Source organism: Medicago sativa, chromosome 1 (genome assembly GCF_051527215.1).
Source record: "Medicago sativa cultivar Bolivia chromosome 1, Bolivia_mono, whole genome shotgun sequence".
NCBI classification, from domain to species: domain Eukaryota; kingdom Viridiplantae; phylum Streptophyta; class Magnoliopsida; order Fabales; family Fabaceae; genus Medicago; species Medicago sativa.
The window spans coordinates 11,926,988-11,941,754 of NC_140749.1; the positions used below are offsets into that span (position 1 = coordinate 11,926,988).

General features: G+C 31.6%; 1 protein-coding gene across 2 annotated transcripts; it reads right to left on the reverse strand.

The window, feature by feature from the left end:
• Positions 1-4,402: 4,402 nt before the first annotated feature.
• LOC146952703 (uncharacterized) lies at positions 4,403-7,282 on the reverse strand. Of its 2 annotated transcripts, XR_015007298.1 has the most exons (3): positions 7,088-7,282; positions 5,048-6,927; positions 4,403-5,014 (listed from the first exon to the last, which is right to left on the reverse strand). XR_015007298.1 is itself a non-coding variant. In XM_085704691.1 (2 exons), the coding sequence occupies exon 2, from the start codon at positions 6,402-6,404 to the stop codon at positions 5,142-5,144; it is 1,263 nt and encodes a 420-aa protein (XP_085560817.1). In that variant the 5' UTR covers positions 6,405-6,927; positions 7,088-7,282; the 3' UTR covers positions 4,403-5,141. The 2 variants fall into 2 exon arrangements, 1 of the variants encoding a protein (XP_085560817.1); XM_085704691.1 differs by having other exon boundaries at positions 4,403-6,927.
• Positions 7,283-14,767: the final 7,485 nt, after the last annotated feature.

A 14,767-nucleotide genomic window follows, 5' to 3' on the forward strand; every position in this document is an offset into this window, starting at 1 on the left:
TTTTATAGTTGGCTCGGCTCGTTGAATTACGGGGCGGGCACGGGGCGGGGCGGCCCGCTTAACTCGTTGAAAACAATTATGTTATGACCACAACAGGAGGAGGAGGAGGAGGAGGAGGAGGAGGAGGAGGAGGAGGAGGAGGTGCATATATTCATAAGTATAACTTAGATGATGATTGACTCGGAGTTGATTGACTTAATAAAAAAATTATGTTGCTGCTGCGATTATTTTGAGACTTGTTTTATGCTTTTGGATTTATCTTGGTTGTTTAGTTTATTTTGAGACTTATTTTATGCTTTTGGATTTATTTTGGTTGTTGGATTTATTTTGGAACTTATTTTATGTTTTTTGATTTATCTTGGTTGTTGAGTTTATTTATTTAGAGACTTATTTTATCCTTTTGGATTTAATTTGGTTGTTGGATTTATTTTATGATTTGTTTTATGTTGCGCATTTGCCTTATTTTTCTAATAATTATAATGTTGAATTCAATAATTTGTTATTTATCTTGTTTTTCACAAATTTATTTTCTACCTATTCTTTTATATTTTTTTATTATAAAAGCAACATAGTTTTTTTTGTAACAATTAAGTTGTAAAAAAAAATCAAAAAAGTTTTTTGTTTGGCGGGCCGGCCCGCCAGCTCGCAAGTCCACCACTATACGGGGCGGGGTGAGATTTTGGACTCGGTCCCTAATTTAGACTCGGCTCGTCTCGTCTCGTTTTTAGCGGGCTTAGACGGGGCAGACCTAAACGGGGCGGGCCGGCCCGCTTTGCCATCCCTATAGAATAGATTTGCCTAAGTGTCATCTCCATTTATTTTTAATTGTCGTTTGATTATAGATTTACCGATTTTTTTTTAAATAATATTTACCGATTCTATTTAACTATCGTTTAAATAATTTAATTGTATAATTTGTCAATTATACTCTTTTTCAATAAAACTAATTAAAATTATCTATTTAGAAAACTCAAGTTTGTTTTTTTTTTTTAAACAAAGTTTTTTTAACAAAGTTCATTTTTTGTTACCTATAATAATAGTCAGTGAAAAATTAAATTCTATAAATAAGATGAATAATCAATAGTATATATATAAAGTAAGGTTTTTTATGTCACGTGTCACTTCCACATTCATTCTCAATATTTTTATTATTTTTTCTATTTTTAAAAACCAATATTTTATTGGGTTAATTAAGATCAACAACATTTTGATCTTATCTGCTCAATATTTTCTTTAAATTTTTATTGAATTTCTAATATTTTATGTAGCGGAAATATCTCAACAAACTACACATAATACTTTCAACAAAGTTTACATATACGATCTTATTTTATGATTAAAAGACTCCAATTTGTTTATTTGTTTTTTTGAAAAGAAGCTTCAATTAGTTATTACTAATCTTTTAGCACTATATCATTCAATTTTTTTTTTTTTTGAAAAAGACAGCACTACATCATTCAATTAGTTTTTATGTTTGAGGGAAAAAAATGTTCGATTAGTTTTTTTTTTGATAAAAAAAGGTTCGATTAGTTATTATGTTATCTTTTAGCAGCATATTCTAATGCAAATGTTAACTATAAATAAATAAATTTTCGTTAATCACATATTTACATATTTTGAGCACAAGCAGAATCCCCAAACCTTCTTTTCATCTAACATTTTTCCTTCTTCAGGTTTACCAAACACCACTTTTATTATTTCTCATACATATACTTTGATATATATATATATATATATATATATATATATATATATATATATATATATTTCGACCACTTTCTTCCTTTTCAATCGATTTTTCTCTCTCATACGCATGGGTCACGAAACAAACTCATGACCACATGTTTAAAGGGACCCAAAACTCTTACCACTTGGACTAAATTATTATTGATTTTGTTACACTTTTTATTCTTGCATTGGACATTCATCTCATCATTTATATTTATTTTTATGATATTATTATAATTGTAAATTTAAATAAATTCAATCTAATATATTGACACGTGTATTCGTGCACACAAACTTATAAAACTTTTTTAATATCTAACCCGGGCAACGCCGGGTCTCTAAACTAGTATTGTTAAAAGAACAATTATTAAAAAAAGTTAGAATAAATTTTATTTTGCTTTTATAATTATTAAAAATGATGTATACAATATTTAGACTATTGACTATTGTTTGTTATGGAATAGAGATAAATTGTGTGCAAAATAAAAAGGAATTTGTTGGAGAGGGGAGAGTAACTAACAATTGTTTGTTGTGAGAGAAAGATAACTTATTAAATTTATTGGAAAGAGAATATATTAAGAATACTGAATATATAAAGAGGATATACCATTTTGAGTTACATTTTTTCTTCCATCTTTACCCTTCATTTAAACTATTTTATCATTTTATTTAAATTATCAATAATAATATTAAATAAATCCCATTAAAATAAATACAAACAACAATAAAAGAACCTTATTTTGACCTTATATAAAAAAAATATTGTGCTTTGATATAACATTTTTTTCATTCAATCTTATCACTCACTTAATTGTTTTTTACCATTTTATCGTTTTTTACCAATAAGAGCAGAAGTTAGTGTCTGTTTTGACACTAGTGTTACAGATAACAATATATAAAAGGGATTTGAACCCTAATTTCTCATTTGTAAGTTTCCAACGACTACGGTAATTATGTCGATCTACCCAAAAGAAATAGGATTTCTTATGTGGCATGCTTATTTTATTTTTAAGTATCATATGAGAGGAGCCAAATATCATATGAGACACCATTGAGAGAAGCTTGCCTGTGGACTCAAACATTGTGATTGTAGTAATTATCATTTATTTAATTAATTCTTGTGTGTTAGAAGATCATTACCGTACTACATTGTCTCCAATTATTATGTATGTTTCACACATTTAATTGTCAACAAATGAGTTCAACACCAAAAAAATGAGTTCAACTTCCTTTCAAAAAAAAAAAAAAGAGTTCAACTTTAACTGGATCAAATTCAATAGAATTTAAATGAATCCAGCCAGATTCAAATTAGGATCAAATTCAATAGAATTTAAATGAATCCAGCCAGATTCAAATTAGTTGAGTCTTAATATCCATGAATTTGATAATGCTACACATATGTAAGTAATCAGTAATAATCACAAAGCTGTACCACTAATCAGCTAGTACTTTTGAACAGTGTCCTTTATAGCCATTTTAATGTTTAAACATTTCAATTAATTCAGTAATCAATACTATATCAAAGTACCAAATTTAGCACATTTGCAGAAAAATTTCAGACTTCTGAACTATCTAGACATTTGCAAGGAATAGCCACTATAGATGGCAGCAGCAGAACTTTTGACTTTTACAGCAGTTACTGCACAAAACCAATTCTTTGCTCCAATAAAGTAGTCTCATGCTCATGCCTTCAAAACTTCTATTTGATACCTAAAATTGGATGTGCCTGCTGATAGATGTCAGCATAAAAGCCACTCAGATACGGACATGGCATGGCCTTGGAAGTATATACTATTAAAATGAATATATTCAACATTTGGTTCAGACCATGTCCTTGCAGGTACAATGTGTAAATGTGAAATCTGAATGTTCAGACAATGGTTCAGTCACCTTGCTTTCCCTATATTTCATATTTTCAAAATTTGTGAAAGAAATAATCAAAATATCAAAATAATAGCATGAAAATAATGTTTCATTTTTATAACTTTATAATAGCATGTAAGCATGGCACATAGCAGTTCTTATTTTAATGTCTCTCACTATGTTTTATACAATTATACTACAGTCTACAGTATAGCATCTCTTCCATAGCATCTCTCAGATAACCTTTCAGTGATCAATTTATAACAGATAAATGTATCACAAAACCTCATGATTGATTGGTTGATGATTGCCTGATCATTTCCTTCCATAATGACTCTCAGCAATAAGTTCAAAATACCAGACTACTACTGTATTACTAACTTGTTAGCCATATTCTCAACAATACTGTGTTTTTTTACTTTATCTTGAATTCTGAGTCAACAGTATATACTTACAGCAAGCATATCAAGTCAGAGAGTGAAAGAAGCTATTAACGAACATTCAATGTTACATGAATGGTATGAATTGATTTTAAATTGATTTAATCTTGACCAACTATAAATGGTCAAAATTTCAAAAATAACTGTTTACCTCATTCTCTGGCTTGATACATATCAGGTGTGTGTGCATGATATTTTCTAATTAGTCCTTAGAATTGAATATAAGCATCAAATCAAAAGTTTCAAAAGTACTTACTCTTGCCATAATTCCAAAAGCAGTAAAAAAATTTCCCTGATAACAGACGCCACAAGTGATAAAACTAATGAAATCTCAAACAATAAGATATCACAATATTCACTTGCCAGAAACAAAAAAATAAAGACTGCATATTGTATATTAAATTGATACCAAAATTTAATGGTACAATATATGACAAGAAATTCATTTATTGTCACCAAAGCTATTTGAACTAGAAGAGACATTAACTTACAGATCTACATTATGAATAAAGTAAAAAAAAAAAACTACAGATATTGTTCTAACTTGGGGCCATGGAATTCAACCATAAAACTGATATCAATATCATCAAGGATTCAATAGATCTTGACTTGTTATTAATATCGAATTTCAATTAATCATCATATTCTAAAATTACATACAGAGCAACCCTTCAGCTCTTATACATGCCACAGTCCCTTGATCCCAGCTACACAATAGTATCCCTGCAAAACTTTTTCTATGTCTGGTCATTGGCAGTAATGCAAACAAAAGCCTTGAGATCTTTTGCAATAGCAACAATACAGCCAATATCAATGCTAAACATACAACAATGCAACCAATCCTGGGCTTCATTTGATAATACCCTTGGTTGCAGTTAAAATATATATCGGTTACATCCAAGATCTGCATATCACGGATGTAAAACATTTGAAAGCTCGAAACCAGATTTGATCCTGGAAGGGCTAGAAATTCCCGTTTGGGAGTCATCTGGTTCGTCCTCATAACAAGATCAGAGTCAAGTACACAGATAATCATCAAGTACTGGTGAGCCATCAGATCCAGATCCATCTTTGCTTATGAAAAAGAAAAAAAAAATCTTAACTGATCTGTTATTTCTCAAAAGATTGCATCGAAATTTTCTCCAATTGCAGTGGCCAATCTTCTCCAAGTTGCTTTGGATTTAGCTCCATCGCAACTTTAAAATCATGCAAAGATACCGAGAACTGAGATCTGTGTTCGGGTTCAGATTCAGCCAACCTACCAGCACTCTGCACATGTAAATGATGATTTGGCAACATGCCATTGATGAGTTTCCCCGGAATTTGCGGCTTTGAGACTGGGAACTTTGTTGTTGTCGGCTCATTTGCAGATCTAGCTCCCGCTAAATCAACACTAGACTTGATCAATCGTTTCAAGTATACATCCAACACGTTATTCAACACACTTGCACATTCTGGAGAAACACCTCCAAGACCCTGTACCATTGCAATCTGCTCCATGCGCCTTCTCAGCGTATCTGTATCAGATAATCTACCACTGTCACTACAACTAACAAAATCACCAGTGCTATTCACCGGCAATGCTTTGCGGGCCCCACCCACACTTGCAGAGCAGTAAGGAATCCCCAGTGGTGCTATCAATGGATTTCTGGCGAAATTGAGGCGGTTTAATTGCTCGGCCTCCTCTCCATCTTCCACGGTTGATCTTTCAGTCAGCCCTTTGCCACGTATTCTTTGATTTTCTGCAATACCCTGCATACCATCACCCATAACAATCTCAGCTAGCTCAGAAACTACTTGAAGATGCTGAGTTGGTCGCTGATAATCACATGGAGTAAGAGTTCCGTTCTCCATGTCAACCTTACTACCGCTGTCTTCTGTCGCTGTATATTGATGAGCAACAGAATCAACTTTACCATTTGGTCCAAGTGGACTCGGTCTGTCTTTAAGCTTGCGTTCACGCATTCCAGAACGTAACTTGCGTGGGGACACAGGCAAAACTCCATTGGTCCAAATGGAAGCGTTATGATTTTGAAAGCTGGCAGCACTCTGTTCATGCCCATCTTCTCCACCAGGCGACAAATTAGTAACACGTGCTCCTGATTTGGACGAATCCGACGGATGAACTGTTGGTGGGGTCTTGGCTTGCAAGGCATTCTTCAAAATCGACTTTATAAAATGATTGTGTAACGGAAGATTCTCCCTCCCGAGTACCCGAAAACATAACTTATCAAACTCACTCTTACTCAACTTCTGACTCAAAAACCTGTTAAGGTAATAAAAGTATCGCTTCGACTTATCCGGTCCAATCTTCTTTACAATCTGTACTTTCAACTCGCCCAAATCAATTCTCGAGCTCTGTTGGGGTTGCATTTCTCATACAAATTCCAACAAAATCAAAAAACAACCCACTTACCAAAAACCTCAATTTATTCCAATTACACTTCCAAATAACCCAAAAATTACCCTCTCCTACATGACTGAAAACAAATCAACCACCATAAACTCTGCAAATACAAATTACCACAATACACACAAATCATTCTAATAACAGTAACCCAACCTAAAGAACCAATTTTGAACATGAATAAAGCCACCCTTTTTCCCCAATTTCAAACACAATGCAACACGAAATCTCAATTTCCCCCAAACCACAAAACCCTAAAAATCAAACCCCAAAAAAATCACACTGACCCAGATCACAAAACCCCTCAATTCAAACCCAATTCAACAAATTACACACCAAATCAAAACCCTAAGTTCGAAAAATCAAACCAAAGCTTCAAAAAATCCAAGCTTGCGTTTCAGCGAACATTACATCACTTGCACCAATTTCAAAAACCTCGTTGCTTCGTGAAACCCCAAAAGCTCCAAACTTTGAATAATTCCGAGATCACTGAATTCAACAAAATTGAGCAAAAAAAAAAATAAAAAAATAGAAAAAAAAAATCATTTTTTTTTCTTCAGAAAAAAAGGGGAAATTACGAAATTATGCAATTTCAATGAAATGAAGCAAAATTGAAGAGTATAAAGTATACATTGAATTGAACACTAACCTTAGCGAAGTTCAGAAAAATTGAATTGAAATCTCGAACTTCTTCACTTGCTGATTTCGAATCTTCGAAGCTTCTTCGATTTTTTTCTCTCTCTCTCTCTATTTTCTTTTTTTTTATTTAATTTTTATTTTCTGCTAAATTTTTTGTATGAAAATTTTGGTCTTTGCTTCTTCGTGTATAAGCTCGATCTCTGCTAAGAGTGTTTCTTTCTTGTTCCTTTCTTTTGTTTCTTATTTTTTTTGTTTTTTTTTTTATTACACTTTTTTTTTTTTTTTTTTACATTCATAGGTCTTCTCTTTCTTATTAAAAAATTTCAGTTTTCCCTCTTTCTCTTTTTATTTTTTGTAATTTGTTCAATTGAATTTGATAAGTTTGTGTTATATTTTTATAGAAAAATTAATTTACTATGTTAGAGTTGAATGCATATTATTATGTTGAATAATATAATAATTACGGTCTTTGACACTCTTCGATTGGTTCGTACAAATTCATGTCATTTGATTAATTATGAGATGAATCTTGACTCGATGCTTATGTCGTAGTTTAATGTTTCATGTTTTTATTAAGAGTGTGTATATTAGGTTCGATTCGTGAATCATGATCCTTCTTGCATGACCAGGACCGATATTGCTTACTTAATCGGATCACAGATGAATCTCGACTCGATGTTCATGTCGTAGTTTAATGTCTCGTGTTTTTGTTAAGAGTGTGTATATTAGGTATTGATTTGTGAATCATGGTCCTTCTTGTATGACCAAGATCAATATTGCTTATCGGGTCGCGCTTTTCTGATATATTTGAATAGAATAGTATATTAAAGATTAAATTTAAAATTAAAATTGCATTAATGCCATGCAAGCTTCAAATTTCAAGAGAAACAAGCACTTAAGCTTGAGAACATTCAATCATGTTGTTGTGAAATTGTAATTCAAACTGGGAAAACTTGTTTGTTTGATGTAAGAGAGTCATGCAAAAATTAGCCAAGTGTGGATTGTACAAAGTCAAAGATTGTACCAAGAAGAGTAGGAAATGTGAACAAGAAGGGTGGATTGTACAATCACTGATGCGAAAGTTATTTAGTTTGAAACCATAAACCAAGGCGAGTACAATATACTTTGTTCAATGATAGTTGCCAATAAGGCAATAACGGTTATTTGGGAATCATATCCAACAAGACACATGCATGTTCTATGGTTAGTTAATTATAAATTATGTACATGCCAATACATTAGCTTAGCATTTCACTGTTAAGGCCTAAATTGAAATTGATTGTTGAAAAATAATAGTTACCAGAGTTTGATTGTTGTAAAAATGGTTACATTTTCATATACTTAAGTGTCCGATAATAGTTTGTTATGTCACTAGAGTTCATTGCAATTGAAAAATAAGTGTCCGATAATAGTTTGTTATGTCACTAGAGTTCATTGCAATTGAAAAATAATTTTTGAGTATGGAAATGATGATATCTTGTTAATCAATTTCAATTCAATTACTTTATGTTCACCAATGCATTGTCCTCCTCATATTTATAGTTTCTAATTTCTTTATTAAATTACATTTGTAATCTCTTAACTTAGTTTCAGACAATTATTTAGTCTTTTAACTTATTTTTTCCCTTAATTTGATCTTGTATGGTATAAAATGTTAACGATGTTATCCTTTTTTCGTATAAAAAACACATATCTTCATTGAAATAAACTCAAATCTTCATCCCAAGAACTCATTTCTTTATCGAAAAAACCAAAAAACTCTTCCTGTCACACAACCACAACCCACCAAACATTTATATTCGTTGAAAATGAGCAAGATAAAATAGAACTAGATGTTTAAAAGGATGGAACAAAAAAAAATCGGAATGAAAGGTTGTTTATATGGAGAAATAGATGGATGTAGGAAACATGTTTAACATATCTAAGTAAATCATTATAAGACCTAAACGAATCACAACTCAATTGAAACGAAGAGACTTTCGTTCAACCCACGCACCAACGAATTAACCTCAAATCTCCAAGGAGCGATCTGATTAAGAGAATATTCAACGAATTGACGAGTGTGATGTTGATTTAAAACAAATTCAATGAATTCAATGTCATGAAGGAGAAATGAGATTGTGGATTGGTGTTTGTGATTTAGAGAAATTTGGTCTTTTCTGGATTTTTGAATGAGTTTTCTAGGTTTTTGTTGAATCTGAAGATGATTGTGATGAATTTTTTAGTTTTTTTTTAATGAATGTGTACGAAAATATGTAAAAAAATGTAATAACAAATAACGATGTTAGCATTTTATAACATAAGAAGGTAAATCGTAAAAAACATTAAAGAATTGAATCATCCCACTTTGAAAATTTAAATCTTTTTATACACTCATTCTTTATGACCTAAATTGTAGGTTCTTCGTAGGCCATCGAATTTTCAAAAACGACGCATGAAACCTGTTAAAGTTTCTATTTGTATTGCTTGATCTTGTTTTAAAATCTGCAAAGAGGTTATAGTTAACTAAGATAGTAAGATTAAACGTTTTGTCACTAAACAAATTAGGATTAGGACTATATACATATCATTAGAGAAAATTCGGCAACAATTCAGTGAAAAAATTCAATAACTAAGATCAGATTAATAGCCAAGAGTTAGAATCTTTGAAAGATTCATTGTTGATTCTTCTCTCATGTTATAAATTTTAGTTAATTTTTACTGTCACTATTCCGTGATAAAAAAAAAAAATCAAAAACCTTTTTGTTCTATTTGATAGTTCAAAATGGTTAATATTATAACAAAATTATTAAATTCAACACTCATTAACAATAAAGTACACTTGTTGAACAATTGTGCGTAAGACCACATGGGTCCTTGTACAATCTTATAGGACTTGTCCATAATACAACAAACAATTTCATCATATTATTATTCCCTTAGCATAGTTATCCAAATTTACCAAAATTTTATCATATTATTATTCCCTTAGCATAATTATCCAAATTTACAAAAAAAAAAAAAAATCAATTTGATTTTCTCATGAATCTTTACCTTCACACTCAACACATATTAGCACAAAACATCGGGAAAAAAAGGTCATTGAAGTTTAACAAATTTCTATTTGTTTTATTGTTAGTTAAAAGATTTTTTGATAGTATAAAAACTCTTTTTTAATACTCTCTTTAACACTCACTCTCTCATTTGATTCATCAATGTAGTCTCACCACTCTAAGTGAGACTGATTTATAAAGTGTGAGACCTACCTTGATTTAAGTCAATAAGTAAGTGATTGTTAGAGACAATGATGAAAAGAGAGTGTTGCTAACACTAATCTAAACCATATTTAGCTTTTAAGATGTGCTCCTAAACTTAATTTCACGAATCGATGAACTTATATTTTAGTCTTCTAATTCTTATCCTTTGATCGATTTATTTCTCTAAGATAATTTAATCATCCACAATTTTCTTCAAAGAACTTTAGCAGAAACAGTAAAAAGTGTTGTAGAAAATAAAAACTAAAACATCAAACAGACTGAAGTAAAGGCTCAATAATATAGATCATTGAAATTTAACAAGTCTTTAACTATATTAAGACTAATCACATGCTTAAACACTTTCTACTTTTAAAGAGTGTCTTTGGGGTACTCATTAGCATTTTCCATAAATGATTTAGTTTTTAACCATCCAGATTTGAATTTGAACTTAAATTAAAAACTAGTTCAATATTCTTTTCTTCCATTAATGTCTCTTTGAGTTAGGGGTGAAAGAACGGGTCTGATCCGCTTGACTGACCTGTTTAACATGCAATTTTAGGTGGATTGGGCTGAGATTTTGAGCACACTCCCTATAGTTGGCCTTCCCCGTTTAACCCCTAAAAAAGCGGGTTGTGGCTTGCAGGCTCATTAAATAATATTTATTTAACTTTTATTATAATAATAAATTATAAGTGACCCAATTTTTAAGAATTTTCCCCTAAAAATAATTGGACAATTCTTTAAGGCACGAAACAATTGAACAATTCATTATTAGACAACTGTTTTTCTCTTTAAATGAGATTAGAATGGAAATAAAATGATTATGAGAAAATAAAAATTGCTTTTAATAACGGTATTATATTTTTTTTGGGTTAATTATATTTGTAGTCCAAACAAAATTATAAGTTTTTAAGTTTAGTCTCTAAAATAATTTATTCATTTTTAGTCCCTATTTATATTTCACCGGAACTATCTTAGAGGACAAAAAATATCCATTTTTTTGTAAAAAAAAACAAGTATTAAAAATATGGACTATTCTTAAAAACTACAATATTACGGAGGACTAAAATTACTATTAAAATTTTATAGGCACTAAACTTGAAAACTCATGATTTTTCAAGGACTAAAAGCATATTTAAACCTTTCTTTAAATAACATTTATCACAAAAAAATAGGAACTTGAAAAAAAAAGTTGTTAGACAGGACAACCCGCTAATCTGCCTCTTGGCGGGGTGGGTGTGGGTTTGAGCCCACCGCCTTAAGTTGGTCCGCCACACCCTCCATGTTTTTGGCAGGCTGATAGCAGACCGAGTCTAAAAAGGATGGGTTGGCCCATATTGTCGTCCCAACTTAGAGCTAAGAGTGTATTAAAATAATTGATGAAGAGTTTTTATGCCACTACTCAAAATATCATTGAAGAGTGATGCCACACAAGAGTAAAAATAAGTGAAAATGAACACAAAACAGTTTAGAAAATATTTTTGAAACATTTTAAATAAAATATTTTAAAAGAAAGGTTTAATATTGCATTATTTTAACATAAAAGGCATGAACAAAGAAACAAAAGTTTTTAAAAAATGAATGAACTAATGTGTCTCGACATCGTGCATATTCATAATTTTCCTCCATAAGCCTTTTCTTCCACTAAAAGCTTCATAGTCTTCTTAACAACCACCGGCACTATTGATAATGCATGAAATGGTTTGTTATTTACCACTACTAAGCTTGATTTAGTGCCCCCTTTAGTCTTGAATTTGTTATGTTTTAGTGTTGTTTTTGCAATTTAGTATATTATGTTGTTTTAGAAGTAAAAGTAATAAATTAAGTGTTTTTTTGAAGGAATTATGTGTGGTCAGTTGATTGCTTGTAGTTGTAAAAAAAAAAATTAATCGGAAAATATTATTATGTTGTTTTAGAAGTAAAAGTAATAATTAAGTGTTTTTTGAAGGAATTATGTGTGGTCAGTTGATTGCTTGTAGTTGTAGAAAAAAAATTTAATTGGCAAATATTATTAAGTTAGGCTAGTACAAGATGCACAAAGCCTGCATAGGAGGAAAAATAGTACATTTAAAGAGAGCCTTATAACAATCGGCACCTCTCCACCAAGCAACAACTCAAATTGTTACAGTTCAATTAGGAAAATATGAGAAATTTGCTACAGAAAATGCTGCACAAATTGTTATAGTAACTTGTGAGACAAAAAACTGCACATCTTATAATGGGTTCAACACATGACAACCTTATCCTAAGAGCACATGTAACATTAACACTTCACTACACAAGGGCGCCTAAAAGGAATATTCTATATGTCAACCTTATCTTAAGAGCACATGGGACACCTCGCTTTTCCCCGCTATTTCTTAGTTAAAGGACAAAATGTGACACAAAGAGGAGAGAGAAAAGGTCCAAAAGGTACAAATTAAGGACAACTTCTTCACTACGCAAGATGAAGCTTATTTTGGACTTAATTTGCATGCTTCTACCTCCACCCCCTACTTTCCATGGATCTAACTTAATCGCGTTTGACCACCTTTTTTGAACCATAACATCTGACTGAGAGAACCTAACCACACACTTGTTCTCGTTATGCCCTAGTACAAGTGGTGGAGCCAGAAATTTTATAGAGCCATGGGCAAAAAATTTATCGTAAATTCACATGTGACATAATATATAAATAGTCATAAATTGAAATAAAAAAATCTCGTCATATTATCAACAAAAGTACAATTTGAAATAAGAGAGATGAAATATAACCTGCCAATAGTGTGATAAATAAAATTAAGAGGTAAATGCCATTTCTAAAACCTATTAGCGGTGAATGTTCGAATAATATCAACATCATCAAGTGACTTGAATATCTCCCGCTATGGCTTTTGATGTGCGCATGTGTGAAAAATATTAGAGTTTGCCCAAATTTTATTTTTTTAAGTGGGTTAATGGGTTGGACCTGTAACAGCCCGATTTTTCGATTCGATTTATTTTTATTATTCTTAATTATGTTATATGTGATCGTGTGTGATTATTTGCCTCTGTGTGTATTTTTGGTTGGGAATTGTAGAATTCGGTGTTAGAAGGGTATTTTAGTCATTTTGAACTTAGGGGCATTTTGGTCATTTTGAGAGCAGGGGTAATTTTGTAATTTTGCTGAAGGTTATTTTTAGTGCTTAGTCAGAGTTCTTATTTTACTAAGTTTTGGAGAGTGGGGTAATTATTTAGTTTACCGTTAAGTGACCGTTAGTGTTATATTTTACCGTTAAGTGAGTAGTAACATTTTTGAGGTTAGAATAGAAATGGGTTAGACCCATTAAGGTTTGTGAGATGAGCCCAATTAAGTGAGCCTATATAAACTAATGTTAGTAAAGAGTTAGGGTTTTTCACCAACATTTTTCATTTGAGAAGAGATAGAGATAGAGAAGAGATAAGAAGTGAAGAGGAAGGCTAGAGCTAGAAGAGGAATTCATCATCTAGGAGCTAAATTGAAGCTTGGGTTAGAGATTCTTGCTGCTAGAGGTAAGAGGGTTAGAATTCAACCATAATTCATAACTTTTCATTTCTACCCATTTTGTGAAATTGATGAATTGAACCTAATTAATTGTAACTTCGTGCTTATGTTTTGATGCAATGTTTGGGTATGCAAATTGAATGTTAATTGAGTTTTTGATGATGAAACTACATGCTTAAGTTGTGGTTATATGCGTGCTTTGCATTTTTGTCCAAAAATGATGATATGAGGTGTTGTTGTTGATGAATTATTGATGAATTCATGATGGTTAGTTGTTGTTGTTGTTGATGATTAAAACCTTGGGTAATCATAATTGTGGAGTTTGCTATGACCTTGTGTTGTTTTTGAAGTTTTAATGAAAAATGGGTCAAATGGTGATTCTTGTTAAGAGAATGTTTTGTGGCAAATTTTATATGGAATCGAGTGTCTTTTCATGTTTGGAAATGTTTAAACAAACTTTGGGATCGAATTTGAGCTTTGGGATGTCAAAATTGGGGTTTTGGGGTGAAAATGAGGTTTTTCCCGAGACTGAACTGTCATAACTCGCCTCGCGAATAAACTTACTCGCAACGGCGAGTAACTGATCACTCGCCTCGCGGGTGGACCTGCTCGCAACGGCGAGCTGCACAGGTCAGTACTCCCTGTTTTGCGTTTTTGTGCCTTTATCCCTCGTTTTTGTTTTGAACTGGCTTTTGGTTTAAACATGAAAATTGTAGATAATATTTTTAGCTTTCTAGAGGCTTTGGTTTGACTTGGATATGGTTTTTGGTTTTCAAGTTATGGGGAAAATACTCTTGAAAAGTTTTAACGAAAAATCCAGCATAACTAGTTCTAAGTCGACCCAAACCTTGTGGACTGTTTATAATCTTTGAAACTTGATTTTTATGAGTTCAACTAAGGTATTTAAACTATGATGTGGTGAATCTAACTTGTTTTTCTTTGAAAATGGAAA

Bases quoted from the DNA above. Each gene is read 5' to 3' on its own strand.
- LOC146952703 (XM_085704691.1), bottom strand. From the start codon at position 6,404: ATGCAACCCCAACAGAGCTCGAGAATTGATTTGGGCGAGTTGAAAGTA.